The sequence below is a fragment of the Portunus trituberculatus genome, chromosome 41 (genome assembly GCF_017591435.1).
Source record: "Portunus trituberculatus isolate SZX2019 chromosome 41, ASM1759143v1, whole genome shotgun sequence".
In the NCBI taxonomy this organism is placed as follows: Eukaryota; Metazoa; Arthropoda; class Malacostraca; order Decapoda; family Portunidae; genus Portunus; species Portunus trituberculatus.
Window position 1 is genome coordinate 4,932,450 of NC_059295.1, and position 16,837 is coordinate 4,949,286.

The 16,837-nt window shown below is 44.7% G+C and overlaps 1 protein-coding gene across 2 annotated transcripts in view; it reads right to left on the reverse strand.

The window, feature by feature from the left end:
- Nucleotides 1–16,837, reverse strand: part of LOC123516413 (zinc finger protein 704-like) — a 165,681-nt gene that overhangs the window by 76,753 nt on the left and 72,091 nt on the right. For both annotated transcript variants that reach the window (XM_045275676.1, XM_045275677.1), the window contains exon 4: nt 3,026–3,252. In XM_045275676.1, coding sequence (XP_045131611.1) covers nt 3,026–3,252 — 227 coding nt within the window. The remainder of the gene's footprint in view (nt 1–3,025; nt 3,253–16,837) is intronic.

A 16,837-nucleotide genomic window follows, 5' to 3' on the forward strand; every position in this document is an offset into this window, starting at 1 on the left:
TCTGAACATTCACTTCAGGCGCCTAATCTAATATTTTTGCAATATATATATTCATTCACGAGTTGCAGGAAATAACTTAATTCACATCCAATTTAGCAGAGTAAATTGTGACGTCACGGCGGCTTTGGTCACCATGCGCCGGGACTGATGCCGTTCGTATTACTGACATTATTATTGTTTTACATACACTACTACTATTTCTACTACTACTGCTACTGCTACTGCTACTGCTACCATTCCAACTACTACTACGGCTATACTAATATTAACTATTATTATATTCTTTTTTACTATTTTCATTATCATTATGAAATGATGACAATATGGAGATGTAGAAGCACGAGCAGCTGTAGTCTCTTAGCATCACACGGGCCTCCGAGCACTCACTGGTCGTCGGTCATGTTGGTGCTGAATGGCCCGTGGCTACTGGCTTGATTTCACTTGCTTTTTTCTCCTCCTGCAGCTTTATTATTTCTTTGGACTAACACACCCGCGGCAGCCAAGCGGAAAGCTATGTTGCAACGATATTTTTCGTCTCCTTTCACCGACATATTTCTTTTATTTCTTTGCCGGACCCCTGTATCAGGGTCAGCCCCGTCTCACCCAGCAGGACCAGGTTGAGTTGTGGTTAGAGAGAAAGAAATTAAAATAATAATGGAAGAAATCAAGCAGATAAACAAACTCCTGTTGGCTCTCATTCGTGTTCTTTTTTCGTGATCGAGAATGTGGTGGCGAGTGAGTCAGGGAGGCAAGACGTGCGGGTGTTCCCTGACAGGTATTACATGAGTGTTCAATTATAGAGCAACGCAAGAACAACAAGAACGCAAAAATAACAAGTGTTGAGGGCATACTGAAGCGCCCGCTGTTATTTGGTGATTTTTTTTTTCTTTTTTATGTTAAGGCCTATAGGGCACGAAGAGTATATGTGGGAAGCGCTGTTCAACTTCCGCTGATTAGCGGCGCAGGCAATTTTATTTATAGTGGTACCCATATTAGGGCCCATATCACCACCCAAGCACATCTTTGGTGTAACCACCTGGAACCTGGGGATCATAGTTATTATATATTATTATCTGCATTACAATATCTTTCAGAGGAAATAGTCGTGTTGATGCGCAAGATTCTTCCTCTTGCGGGATCATTTGAGTGCATGGCAAAGAAACATAATGATGCAATGCTTCTGTTGCTGTTGCTGAGGAAAAAAGAGATAATGACAATAACAATAATAATAATGATGATAATAATCAAAATAATAATGATAATAATAATAATCACAAAAACAACAACAACAACAATAATAAACAATAATAATAATGATGATAATAATAATAATAATAATAATAATAATAATAATAATAATAACAATAATAATAATAATAACAGTAACAACAACAAAAACAATACCAACAATAATAATAATAATGATAATAATAATAATAATAATAATATTAATAATAACAATAATCATCATAATAATAATAATAATAATAATAATAATAATAATAATAATAATATAAATAATAATAATAATAATAACAACAATGATAATAGTAGTAGATAACATATAAAAAAAAATTGTACCTTTATTATCTAAATGGCAAGAAGCAAAGCATTTCACAAACAGTCAGCCCGTCGATCAATCTTTCTATCACGACAGCCAGACACCTCATCGATGAATGGGGTGGATCTTCCATCCACCATCAATCGATCGTTACTGACAGTCTCCCTTTGCTTTCCTTCCGCGTCACGTTATGGTTCGGCTTACAGGGAATATACGTCCCTCCTAAATCTACCAAGGTGATCTAGGAAGACTAAGGAAACTCAAGAATCTCCGGTGACATTAAGCGGGATTACCGATAAAGTCAAGTCAGGCAGATGGTGTAACACTTCCCCGTCTTGCATCACGTTCTCAGCGGCGCTCAGCGAAGCAACCCTGCAGCAGGAATAACAGACGTGTTGTTCGGCAGGCACATCATTGTCAAGGAGGAGGAAAAATAAGCCGGTGTTCAAGGCAATTAAGGTAAAAACTCAGCTGCATAATCTTGGTGTCAGGCCCTCTATTGGGGTGGAGGTGATTGAAAAAAGAAATGCAGGCAGACAGGCTGGCAGTCAGGAACTACCATCTCTCTCTCTCTCTCTCTCTCTCAATTGACTCAAACACTTAATATTTCTTTTATTTGTGGACCATGATTTTCTGAGTAAAGAAAAAACGATGTAAGAAAAACGAGAGGGAACAAACAATTACAGAGAGAGAGAGAGAGAGAGAGAGAGAGAGAGAGAGAGAGAGAGAGAGAGAGAGAGAGAGAGAGAGAGAGAGAGCGGGTGGATGTGACGTCATTATAATCTCCGAACGCAACAGGAGGCACCAATGCGCGCTCTCTCTCTCTCTCTCTCTCTCTCAGCGAGGTCCAAACCCGGTAATAGTGTCCGCGGATCAGCTTCATTTACTGGTGATTTATTTTTAGTCTCCAAGCATCCCGCCCCGCACTGTGTGCCGCTCCCCTCTATCCCCTTCCCCACCACCACAGTGCTTACCCTTCTCTAGGCCTAGAGACAGGCAATCCTGTACTATCAGACTCAAAATGAAGCGATAACTCTGGAGTGTGTACGTACTTACGGTTCAGACCGAAATCACACGCCCTCCATGTGGCAACACTCGGCACAGCGCCAGAACACCAGCTGATTCTGACACCCAGTCGGCACTACTCGCCCATGACGTTCCCCATGGCATCCTATACTACCATGAGCTGCCAAAGTACACAATGTTTCCCTGTGTGTTGCCCTGTCTCGCTCGCACTCATTCATCTCCGGAACCTACCATGGCAATAATGACTACCAGTCTTGTAACGAAACATGAAAGGCATGAAAAGATAAACATTACCGTTTGTTGGTGAGAACGTGCGGCTCGACACAGCGGCGGAGGTGGACATGACTACCCTCCCTGCACACTGCTTCGGCCCACCAGCGAGTCTGCCGCAAAAAGACACCCCCACCCGCCCGCCGTCCATAGCCCCAAGGTACTCACCCGCCGTTTCCTGGGGACGGCGTCGTCGAAGAGTGACTCATCCAGCTCTAATCCATCATCAAGAGTGGCCGGACTGGACTCAGAGAGTGGCGGTGAGGGTGTAGCGGAGCGGTGGGCGGGGGAACGTGAGGACGATGAAGACGAGGAGGACGAGAAGGAACCTTCTGCCCAGGTCCACACCCCAGAGGACACCGATGATCCCGGGGACATTGAGTCGCCCATCACACCTGCGTGGGAGGAAAACATTGACGTAAGACTGGGAAAACACACACACACACACACACACACACACACACACACACACACACACACACACAAAGGCCAGCAGAAACGTGCGGAATTGGGCAAGAGAAGAGTCGCCCCGCAGCGCCTCGGGTCAGCCTCCGGGCCGCGGACGTTCACCCTCTACACATGGTTGGTCGGGGAATATAAGATTGGAGGAGGAGGAGGAGGAGGAGGAGGAGGAGGAGGAGGAGGCTTCGCTACAGCAAGCAGAAACCTGACAATCCACTGTTTGCCTTGTAATGTTTTCAAATATCCCCTCACTGCCTTTGTGTTTCCTTCATAGCAACGCCATCTCTTTGCCTTTCCTTCCGTCCTCTTACTCGTACATGAGCAGATCACGTACTTTCAGCAAACTCCTGCAATCGCCTCGGCACACGAACCCCTGCCATAATGAACCCACTCACCTCTTCGTAAACCACCCAGCCGACACAGTTCCTCCCGGGCCGAGGTCACGGAGGAACACTTTTCCTCCTACTGCCACATCACCTTCCACTAAGTCAGTGATCCATACACACACACACACACACACAACAAACACACACACACACACACACACACACACACACACACACACACGCCCGGTTAGAGCGCTGGCTTCACAAGCCAGAGGACCGGGGTTCGATTCCCCGGCCGGGTGGAGATATTTGGGTGTGTCTCCTTTCACGTGTAGCCCCTGTTCACCTAGCAGTGAGTAGGTACGGGATGTAAATCGAGGAGTTGTGACCTTGTTGTCCCGGTGTGTGGTGTGTGCCTGGTCTCAGGCCTATCCGAAGATCGGAAATAATGAGCTCTGAGCTCGTTCCGTAGGGTAACGTCTGGCTGTCTCGTCAGAGACTGCAGCAGATCAAACAGTGAAACACACAGATAATAAAAACAAAACAAAACAACGGAATAATTTGGGTCGCCGGAGTAATAAATTCACAATAAAAAACATACAAATGGACCAAAAAAACTAGGATAAAGGAGAGAAAGGAAAGGAAAAGGAAAATAATAAAACTGTGAGCAGGCGGTATGAAGGAGGTGAAAAGAGGAAATTCTTTGTCCGTAACGCCATCAACCAACGATGACTTCAACTCCGAACTGGTCATTTTAACTCTCGACCCTTGACTCCTACCTCCCCCTTCAGGCTACCACAGTCAACACACACACACACACACACACACACACACACACACATGGCACTGCGTGAACGTGTCATAGCACAACCACAATGACTAAACGGCAGGTGGAGGGAAGCAAGAAGGAAGAAGAAAGAGATGGGAGGGAGAAGCGAGTGCTTGGGAGAATGAAGGACAGGGTGCGTTAGTGACGGACTTTAACGGAGGACAGAGAAGGAGAGAAAGGAAAGAATTGTGGAGGTGACAAAGTATTAAATAATAGCTGGAGGAGCTACACATAAGAACACATGGAGAACTGACGCCTAATACCCCATCCTTCCTCCTCTTGCTCCTTCCCTTCTTAATTCTGTCGTTTCCTCCCCTTCCCTCTAATCACTCCTCCCTGACTTATCCCTTCTCCTCCACACACACACACACACACACACACACACACACACACATAATTGTAGCGTACGGCAACGCAGGTACGAACTGTGTGTGTGTGTGTGTGTGTGTGTGTGTGTGTGTGTGTGTGTGTGCCTTGACCATGAACGGAGGGTGGAGGGCAGGATACAGGTGGCAGGCGGGCGAGGAAAGGATACACAAATGTTCCATGGACACCTCGCTGGCACGTTAAGAGGCGAGAGGCATCAGGGTGAGTGAACTGGGCACAAGATCAGGAGCCGAAAGTAATTTTCTGCCGTTCTTGAGTCCTCGGCCGTTTTAGAATGTAGCGCCGCTGGTGTGGTTTCAAAGGGAAGAGTGTGGTGAGGATATAGGGTGAGGATGGGAAGTGGGCAGTAGAGTGCAGATGTTGCAAGAGAAGGGAAACGAAGGATATGGAGCGAGTGCTTGAATAACTCACACATGAAGGGCATGTAAGGGTCTCCGAGGTGATACACAAAACAAGAAACCAGCAATGCCCGCCAGACTCATTGACTCTCTCTCTCTCTCTCTCTCTCTCTCTCTCTCTCTCTCTCTCTCTCTCTCTCTCTCTATCTTCCTTATAATATTGGATCTATTTTGTCATCTCTAATCTCTTTTACAATTGCATTGTTCTATTTTCTCTATCTTTGTTCACCTTTTTAATCATCACACATTCGTCATAAAACATAAAAAAGGATGGAGACGAACAAAGAAAGAACACACACACACACACACACACACACACGCCCGGTAGCTCTCAGTGGTTAGAGCGCTGGCTTCACAAGCCAGAGGACCGAGGTTCGATTCCCCGGCCGGGTGGAGATATTTGGGGTGTCTTCTTTCAAGTGTAGCCCCTGTTCACCTAGCAGTGAGTAGGTACGCGATGTAAATCGAGGAGTTGTGACCTTATTGTCCCGGTGTGTGGTGTGTGCCTGGTCTCAGGCCTATCCGAAGATGGGAAATAATGAGCTCTGAGCACGTTCCGTAGGATAACGTCTGACTGTCTCGTCAGAGACTGCAGCAGATCAAACAGTGAAAAACACATACACACACACACATACACATACACATACACACACACACACACACACACACACACACACACACACACACGAACATACCAAGTTTCATCATCACTTACTCAATACACTGGCAAGTTGTTGCCTAAAATGAATGACGTCGAATTGTATTTCTAAAAAGTCTTTTCATCCTTTTAGTATTCTATTATCAAAAGTGATGGAATTTTTAGTCTTTCATCGTTGGTTATTCTTATTGTCTTCTTATATGGCGACTTATAGAAGTAGCAATCGTAAAAAGAGAAGGAGAAAACAGTACAGGATTAAAAAGGATTGCAAAAGAAAGGAAAGTTTTTGTTACTATGTAGTAGTAGTAGTAGTAGTAGTAGTAGTAGTAGTAGTAGTAGTAGTAGTGACGTTGTAGCAGACGTGGGCACTCTAATAGGACTGTAGTCTATGTTACACAATCCTTGTCAGCACGGTGATGAAAAGCCCGGAAACCGAGTATGCGCAATGACATCTATGTATATACGTGAGAAACAAGAGAGAGAGAGAGAGAGAGAGAGAGAGAGAGAGAGAGAGAGAGAGAGAGAGAGAGAGAGAGAGAGAGAGAGAGAGAGAGAGAGAGAGAGAGAGAGAGAGAGAGAGAGAGAGAGAGAGAGAGAGAGAGAGAGAGAGAGAGAGAGAGAGAGAGAGAGAGAGAGAGAGAGAGAGAGAGAGAGAGAGAGAGAGAGAGAGAGAGGTCTCTTGTTAAGGACAAACAAGGAACTGGCCACCAAGAATCCATCCCTCCCCTCAGCAAGCAGGACGGTACTGTCGCCACCAGCAGTAAGGAGAGGGCACAGTTGCTGGCTTCCTTGTTTGCTGGAAAAATGAAGGTCGGGAATCCACAGCAGCCACCGCCTCAGCTGGTCCAGCAATGTGAGAAGACTGTCACCATGGTGGAGGTGACGCATCAGCAGGTGAAGCGATTATTGCGGGGGCTGGACACACAGAAAGCCACCGGCCCTGATGACATCAGCCCGCACCTGCTGAAGCGATGCTCCCAGGAACTGGCTGCCCCTCTCACCCAAGTCTTCACAACTTGTGTACGGGAAAACGTCTGGCCTTCAGTGTGGAAGGAGGCTCGAGTAGTTCCTGTACACAAAAAGCTCCAGGACGGACCCAAAAAACTACAGACCCATATCCCTGTTGTCAGTGGTGGGTAAAGTGTTTGAGAGGGTCGTGGCAGAGGTGGTGTGTAGCCATCTCAAGGACAATGCCCTCCTCTCAGACCAACAGTTTGGGTTCAGACCTGGAAGGTCAACCTCCGACCTAATGATGCTTCTCACCAGGCATTGGCAGGACGCCCTCGACGACGGCAAGGACACTATAGTGGTTGCTTTGGACATAGCAGGAGCTTTTGATAAAGTATGGCACAACGGATTACTAGAAAAGCTTCGTGCTAAAGGCATCCAGGGTGGCTTGCTACGACTCTTGGGAAATTACCTGCAGGACAGAAGCCTCAAGGTGGTTGTCAACGGGCAAACATCTGAGTCCCTGCCTGTGGAGGCATCAGTGCCACAGGGTTCAATTCTTGGCCCACTCCTGTGGAATATCTACGTGGATGATCTTCTCCAGCTACTGCCAGGAGTCATGGCCTATGCTGATGACTGCACCCTCTCCTATACCTATCCACGCCAGGACAGTGGGCGGGCTGCTGAGGCCATCAATCAGCAGCTACGAGTGATAAAGGAGTGGGGTGCTCGCTGGCAAGTGACATTCGCGCCGGAGAAGACACAAGCAATGGTTGTCTCTCGGTCCCCAGCCGCCATGGCAGCAATGGCAGGAAAGTTGTCTTTTGGCGCTGCTGCTCTCCCACTCCAAGATGACGTCAAGATACTTGGAGTGGAGGTGGATCGAGGGCTGAGGTTTGACAGGCATGTCAAAACCATTGCCAAGAAAGCCTCTCACAGGATCTCCGCTCTCAGAAGGATCGCCAGTTTCCTCGACAGGAAGGGAGACTGCTGCTGTACAAGGCACAGGTGCGGCCCCACCTTGAATACGCAGCTCTCTCCTGGATGTCCTGTGCCGCCACACACAGAAGGAGACTGGACAGCATCCAACGCCGCGCCATACGGCTAGTAGATGCTGCACTACCACCTCACCCAGAGCCTGAGCGTCCCCTTGATTCACTGGAACACCGCAGAGACGTGGCGGCGATCGTAGTGTTCCATAAGGCACAGGTGCAAAGAGTGCCACATCTGGCAGGGCTGCGTCATCCTCTAAGAGTCACCGCACGGAGCACGAGAACGGTGCTCAATGGTGGTGACGCCGTAGAGGTGCCGCGATCCCACGGGTGTCAGCATCAACGCACCTTCGCAGGACGCGTCTCCAGGATGTGGAACTTGTTCACGGCCGCGGTGCCTCACGTCCAGGAGATGAACACACACAGTGTCAAACTGATGGCACATAAGTGGAGACAGACACTGCCAACTCCTCTGACACTCTTTGTGACGTGACACTCAGTGTAGTGCAGTGCGTGAATAGTGCTAGTGAAGTGAAACGAATAGTGCTCCATTTACATGCTGACCATCTTGTATATTATCTATTTTTAAGTCTTGTAAATATTGTAGAGAAATAGATTGTAGTACCCTTAGAATAGGTAGCACACGACAGTGCGCCTTTGGGTACATGCTCCTTTGTATTAAGTTTTGTTTAAATAAAAAAAAAAAAAAAAAGAGAGAGAGAGAGAGAGAGAGAGAGAGAGAGAGAGAGAGAGAGAGAGAGAGAGAGAGAGAGAGAGATCAAATTAAATGCCACAGAGGACGAAACCAGCGTTGGTTGGTGTTAATCATAGTGTCGGTGGCCACATTTTTAGTGAAGCTCACCGCTTGACTCACCCCTAGCACACTGAGTCACAAAGGAGAGGCGTCCACATCGGGAAATATAGCAGGGGTGGTCACAGGCGCAGCTACTTTCCTTCCCTACCTGACCTCCCTAACTGCCCAACTTCCCTTAACTCCAAGTATCATGATATCAGCTTCTCTCAATTCTTTTTCTTACCAGGTGTGGTGCCACAGAACGCAGGACTTCTGATCTTTCTATCATTTCTGATTGGGCCAGAGAAAACTTAGTAGTGTTCAATGCCTCAAAAACTCAATTCCTTCATCTATCAACTCGAGACAACCTTCCAGAGACCTATCCCCTCTTCTTCAATGACACTCAGCTGTCCTCATATTGAACATCCTCGGTCTGTCCTTTACTCAATCTAAACTGAAAACTTCACATCTCATATCTAGCTAAAACAGCTTCTATGAAGTTTGGCGTTATGAGGCGTCTCCGCCAGTTTGTCTTGCCTTTCCAACTGCTAACTCTTTACAAGGGCCTTATCCGTCCTTGTATGGAGTTCTCTTTGCATGTTTAGAGGGGATTCCACTTACACAGTTTGTTAGATAGGGTGGAATCAAAAGCTTTTCGTCTCATCAACTCACCTCCTCTGACTGACTTCAGCCTCTTTCTCACCGCCGGAATGTTGCATCTCTAGCTATCTTTTAGCGCTATTTTCATGCTAATTGCTACTACAACTGATCTTGCTAACTGCATGCCCCCACTCCTCCTACAGCCTCGCTGCACAAGGTTTTTTTTCTTCCTCTCATCCCTATTCTGTCCAACCCTCTAATACAAGATTTAACCAATATTCTCAATCATTCATACCTTTCTCTGGTAAACTCTGAAACTCCCTGCCTGCTTCTGTTTTTCCATCTTCCTACGACTTGACTTCTTTTAAGAGAGAGGTGTCAAGACATTTGTCTCTGAATTTTGGATAACTCACTTGACCTTTAAGGGAATTGGAAACCTAGTGGGGCTTTTTTTCATTTTTTGTTGCCCTTGGTCAGTTGTCCCTCTTGCGTTACATCTTTTGAAGCTATTTCACTCCTATATTAGAAGGTCCTCTCTCTCTCTCTCTCTCTCTCTCTCTCTCTCTCTCTCTCTCTCTCTCTCTCTCTCAGACATACACAAGCGGTTCGGTCATGTTGACCGACACGACGAATACAGCGGTGGTGAACTTGGTTTTTCCCCCCTGTCAAAGATACCGCTCCTCCTCTTCTCAAACTTAATCATGCTCTTCTACTATTTCCTCCTACATCTTCCTTCTCGACCTTAATATAGCGCAGATAACAGAGTTTCTCTACCTAAGTGTTACTTTTTAATCTTCCCTTCGCCAACGAAGCGCAAATCCTTCTTTCCTCATCCCCCGCCACGCCCTCATCACGTCCCAATACTTGCCTCTGACCACTCACCGACCTTCTTCTCTCCTACAAAAGTAGTGAATTTCAGAGTCTCCAGTGCCCCCCTAACGGGCCTCTGCTGCACCGGTGCAGGGACCGTCTTGGCCTAGCCTCAGGGCAGGACACGGGCCGCCCAACACGCCAACCCACCAACCCGTCGTCCCTGGCTGAAGGAGCTCCATGGACGGACCAAGGGTGAGGGGATGATGCGTTACAGGCTCCATCTATACTGGTACCTCACACCTTGATTACACTCAAAATGCAAGGCATTCAACTTCACGCACGCCTAAACGCCGTGAGGAATTTGGCACGATAACAGGAGCACGTACCGATATAACACATAAACACGAGCATCGATAATGGCTGTACACACACACCTCGATACCTCTGATTATGGTGTGAAGGCTCGCACTTCTCACTCGTAGGGACGTCGGGAAGGAGTCACGTGCCGCAACGCTACACCTGCACGAGAACCACAAGCCACGGAACACAAGCCCCCATCAGATTCACAGCCACACGAAAGGCGGCGGCAGACAGTAAGAATGTGTGGTGTGGTTGGTGGCAGCAGACACCACGCAGTCCGTATGAATATATTGGCTGATCAATTGTAAGTTTGCATCAGAGAGAGAGAGAGAGAGAGAGAGAGAGAGAGAGAGAGAGAGAAGGCAAAGACAGACATCGCCTTTCCTTCCCTTCGCAGACCTGCACAGCCTCAGGGCAGGAGGTGGCACGTGTATCTCCAAGCCAACGCACCTGACCCACTGTGGTGTGCACCATACGTAGTAGTACACACACACACACACACACCGCGTAGTGTAGTGCTTAGCACACACGGCTCAAAACCGACAAGGCCAGGGTTCGAGTCCCGGGCGCGGCAAAGCAAATATACGAGCCTCTCAATGTGAAGCTCCTGTTCACCTAGCAGCAAGTACGGGATGTAATTCGAGGGGTTGTTGCCTCGGATGCAGGCTTATTAGGACCTTGGCTCATTCGAACCAAAATCTGACCCACGTCGTGGCTGATTCAGTCCCATCTTGTAGCTGATTCGGATCCCATGTTGTGGCTGATTCCAAACCTTTTACACTTTTTCGGAGGTCACAAGGAAACACTCATATGTAATAGATATCAAACAAAACAGGTAAATAAAGTGCAAGGTCGCCTCATGAGACTATGAGGGAATTACAATGAGAAGAAAATAACTAGTTATTAAAAAATATTCTGCTATATTATATGTCCTGGTGTTAATGAAATGCTTGCTAGCAATTTATTTATTGTGCTATTTTTACTTTTCTATTTGTATATTTTATATTCAATATTTCAAAATGTTTTTGAAAAATATAAATTTTAATTGCAGTTTTAAGTCTTAAATTATACATTTTGATTATTTTAGCAACTTGATTTCAAATTTTTTTTTTCTATTACTTTACATGTTATAGTTTAAGTTTTAGATGATATTTTGTAATTATTTTAGCAATTTAATTTCAAACAGTTGTTTTGCTATTATTTTACATGAAATGTGCATTTGAAGCGTTCATTAAATGCAATACTTGTTTATTTTATTGTTTCAATATCTTTTCAGTTTTTAATAAGGTCCGAATAAGCCAGTAAAAGGTCCGTATCAGCCATCAAATGAAGGTTCGAATCAGCTTGAATAAAGGTCCGAATGAGCCATTAAATGGGCCGAAACAGCCAGGTCCGAATCAGCCAAGATTCGAATGAGCCTGTACCGGTGGCCTCGTTGTCCCGGTGTGTGGAGTGCGGTGTGGTCTCAGTTCCATACCGAAGATCGGTTTATGACCTGCCTGGGTGACCAGCAGCCAGCAAGTGACTGTGAACACACACACACACACACACACACACACACACCGCGTAGTGTAGTGGTTAGCACGCTCGACTCACAATCGAGAGGGCCGGGTTCGTGTCCCGGGAGCGGCGAGGCAAATGGGGCAAGCCTCTTAATGTGTGGCCCCTGTTCACCTAGCAGTAAATAGGTACGGGATGTAACTCGAGGGGTTGTGGCCTCGCTTTCCCGGTGTGTGGAGTGTGTTGTGGTCTCAGTCCTACCCGAAGATCGGTCTATGAGCTCTGAGCCCGCTCCGTAATGGGGAAGACTGGCTGAGTGACCACCAGACGACCGAGGTGAATTACACATCTAAGCTTTTCCCAGTCCAAACTAACTAAAAGTTGGTTTGCACTGAGCAATTATTTCGTGTAAACTCCCCCCGTTCAATTGTATTCATTCAGCTCTACACTGATTATAGAAAATTAACGTGGACTTGCGTTTATATGTCTGAGTTGTCGAAGTCAAACTCGTCATCTCCTCTCGCTATGATCGTCAAGACGCGCTATGGGTGATTAGGGGAGAAATTTCCTTCGCGGTTATCCAGAGCACAAAGACTGCAGGCCCGATGGCGACGGCAGAGGGTCAGGAGACTTGGGTGTCAAGTCTCTTAATTGGGGCAGGACCAGCTAGTCCAGAGGGAGTTAATAAAGAAAACCTTGAGCTCACCACTTTCACTGTCAATCTGTCGTCACCTCCCATGCCTAGCGACGTTCCCATCAGAAGGAGTGTAGCAGAAATCTTAAGGAAATGGAGTACAGTAGGAACGAAATACAAAAACTTACAAAACTGGTGGAGAGAACTTAAAAACACAACAACGTATGACCTGTTTGCCTTCTTCGGAAATCCAAAGCTTACAAATATGTAAGAAAAGGTATAAAAAATGCGAGCTAAGACAAGCAAGGATACTGAGGATTTAGATTCGCTCATATTAATCTTTTAACTGACATAGTTCCCACTCAATTCCATAGTCTGGGGCAAGTACACAATTTAATTAGAAAGACTTTACTGACCGTAAAACGAGTGGTCGAGAAATTCACATCTTTCAGCTCCCGTCTAAGTGCATATCTTCAAGTGTTGTTCAGATAAAGCCACAGAGTCATAGCAGCAGCACAACGTAAGGAATATCATTACTTCCACTTCAGAGCAAATTCGGAGTACCGGCGTCGAGAGTGGCCGACTCTGCTTATCTTATATACTGTAGTTCCAAGAGATAGGTCTTCGCCAAGGAAAATTAGTGGTAATAAAGGTTAGGCTTCCGGCACACAGAGCAGAGAGAGAGAGAGAGAGAGAGAGAGAGAGAGAGAGAGAGAGAGAGAGAGAGAGAGAGAGAGAGAGGATGGGCAACTGTTTGAACGATGGAAGCAGGTATTCGAAGAGTACATGAGGCGATTACTGCGTTACAGGTTACAATCATAATTAAATTACATGGGATGCCTCTCTCTCTCTCTCTCTCTCTCTCTCTCTCTCTCTCTGTGTGTGTGTGTGTGTGTGTGTGTGTGTGTGTGTGTGTGTGTGTGTGTGTGTGTGTGTGTGTGTGTGTGTGTGTGTGTGTGTGTGTGTGTGTGTGTGTGTGTGTGTAATTCACCACCTCCTGTGTGCAATTGATTATCTCTTGTTTTAGCATTTAGTCCAAAAAAGAAAAAAAAAATAGCCTGTATGAAATTATTTGGACTACAATAGTTGATACATACGAAAAAGATATAAAAGTCATGTAGGTATGTTCCTTTTTTCCCATTATAAGCAATGTATCCTAAGAATTGTGGTCAATAAACTACTAATACTACTGTGTGTGTGTGTGTGTGTGTGTGTGTGTGTGTGTGTGTGTGTGTGTGTGTGTGTGTGTGTGTGTGTGTGTGTGTGTCTTTTACGGAAGGCGCCACTGTGGGGTGTCGAGGCGATCTCCCTCTCAAGGCTGGTGGTGATGGCAGTGGTACTGGCGGGTGGTGAGATATCTCAATAACATGCGCAACCTTAATGCAGGTTTTTTTTCTAGGGTATGCTGGTGGTGACAGTGATGGTGATGATAGTGGATGCAGTAGGATGCACAAATGGAGGTGGTGGTGAGAGAAGGAAGCGATAGTAATGGTAATGGCATAAGTGGTGGAGATAGTGGTGGTGCGGAAATAAAACCTTGCCATATGAGCTACCATGTAAGGCAGGACAGTTGACAAAACTAATGGTGGAGATGTTGGCGGTAGTGGTGATGGTGGTACTGGTAAAGGATTAGAAAAGAAGAGGTAATAAAGAAAAAATACTAATATTGTGCGTGCGTGAGCGCGTGCGTACATGCGCCCGCGCGAACTTAGTTAAAATTATTACAAGATAGCTACAACAAAAAAAAAACGATGATGATCATGATAGTTATGACAACAATTATTACAATCTTCATCAACATTAACACAAGCTAAATCTTAATAATAATAATGGTACAGCCTCACTACAAAGAGAGAGAGCCAGTCAATTACCACAAGTGCTAATGGAAACATTACTGACATAACCCAAATGAGCAAAAATATCATATTTAATATAATTAACATGGTTATGATTATCATGTGAAGATAATGATGACAATGGCAAGAGTAATAATGCTAACGATGATGATGATGGTGATGTGATGTTATGCAATGACATTAGAGATGATGACTATTAGCGATTATGACGAGAATGGAGTTGTTCATCAGGCAGACGATAATGATAATAACGATGATCATAAAGACATAATCATCAACATCAACTTTATCATAATATATAATGATGATGATGATGATAATAATAATAATAATAATAATAATAATAATAATAATAATAATAATAATAATAATAATAATAATAATAATAATAATAATAATAATAATAATAATAATAGTGTAGCTGATCAAGACGGCAATGTTCGTTCCCCAAATAATTATGACGATCATAAATACGTAGCAAATACTCGTACACAAGGAAGAATAAAAACAATTATTATTATTAATATTATTATTATCATTACTATTATTGTTATTATTATTATCATTATTATTATTATTGTCAGACGTAGTAGTAGTAGTAGTAGTAGTAGTAGTAATAATAATAATAATAATAATAATAATAATAATAATAATAATAATAATAATAATAATAATAATAATGGGGAGTTTTCAGAACTATTGGTTGTCACCAGGTGGCAGCATGCTACGTGTCCTCATCGCTCTCACAGGGGTAATACAGAACATACCTGCAGTGTCATTCTATAAACACAGAGATGCAATATTTAATTATAATATATTTTCTACATAATTCCTTTCAAGTAGTAACACAGGCAAAATCAAACCCTATTCATCAACAAATGTATTTAAGTTGATTTTCTCGTGAACTGGCATTGAGGCTTATTTGGTCATCTCCACATTTCCCAAACAGTACACCCTTGATCGGAAGTGTATTAATCCGTTGACAGTAAACATGAAAAAATGTCTGTGTCACTTAAAAGTCCAGACCACACAGATCAACTTACTAGTATATGGAAACAACAATTCCAATTAAAAATAGGCAACTCGAGTCTCCTGGCGAGGGTGTTCCTGTCTAACCCAACCGGGGCTGCCCACCTGTTTAACTTAACAAACACATTGTGGGACAAATAGTTAATTCCTGCTGTAATGTCCATGCCACTACGCCACGAGGAGAAGGAAAGCTTCACATATTTCACTCTCCTCAGTTTACAGCTGTTCTGTGATATGCTAATTCTTTGCTCGATTGTTTTGCCGCTTCTTGATCTTGATGAAAGCGATGCTAAAATCCCCACGAAAATAACTATACACATATATCACGATGTTATTGAGTAAGCTGGGTCATCCTATGTAGTACAGTCAAAGATTTTACCTTTTTCATTGCCCAACTCAATAGATTTTAAACTTGCATGCTGTATTTAAGATATTGATAGCAGTATTATAAAATAATTACAAAAAACATTTCTGTTTTGACTACCTTCTCCCAAAATTATCCATACAGGATATCTAAAAGAACATACAGAATATCAACAGTATCATCACAATCAATGTTCTATGCATCTCTCTCTCTCTCTCTGTGTGTGTGTGTGTGTGTGTGTGTGTGTGTGTGTGTGTGTGTGTGTGTGTATACCACCACCACCACCACCACACCGCAACACAACACCAGTATAACCACCACCACTAACACCACTACCATCATCAACAACAACACCACTACCACCACGGCAGACATCACAGCGCTACCAACAGGAAATACCAAATAGGTCCGGTCTAATCTTCACCCCTCCTCCTCATACTCCTACTCCTCCTCTTTCCCTTTACTTCAATATATATATATATATATATATATATATATATATATATATATATATATATATATATATATATATATATATATATATATATATATACACACACACACACACACGGTAGCTCAGTGGTTAGAGCGCTGGCTTCACAAGCCAGAGGACCGGGGTTCGATTCCCCGGCCGGCTGGAGATATTTGGGTGTGTCTCCTTTCACGTGTAGCCCCTGTTCATCTAGCAGTGAGTAGGTACGGGATGTAAATCCTTGTTGTCCCGGTGTGTGGTGTGTGCCTGGTCTCAGGCCTATCCGACGATCGGAAATAATGAGCTCTGAGCTCGTTCCGTAGGGTAACGTCTGGCTGTCTCGTCAGAGACTGCAGCAGATCAAACAGTGAAACAGACACACACACACATGCTTGAACACTGGAATGATTGAATAGATTACGTCATCTCTTCCTTTCCTCATCCTCCTCTTCGTACCTCGCCGATTACGAAGAGTGAAGAGAAGCAACTCAAGGTCACCTCCTCCTCCTCCGCAACTCGTCTCTTAACATCTTTACCAGCCAACTTTCTCTCTCTCTCT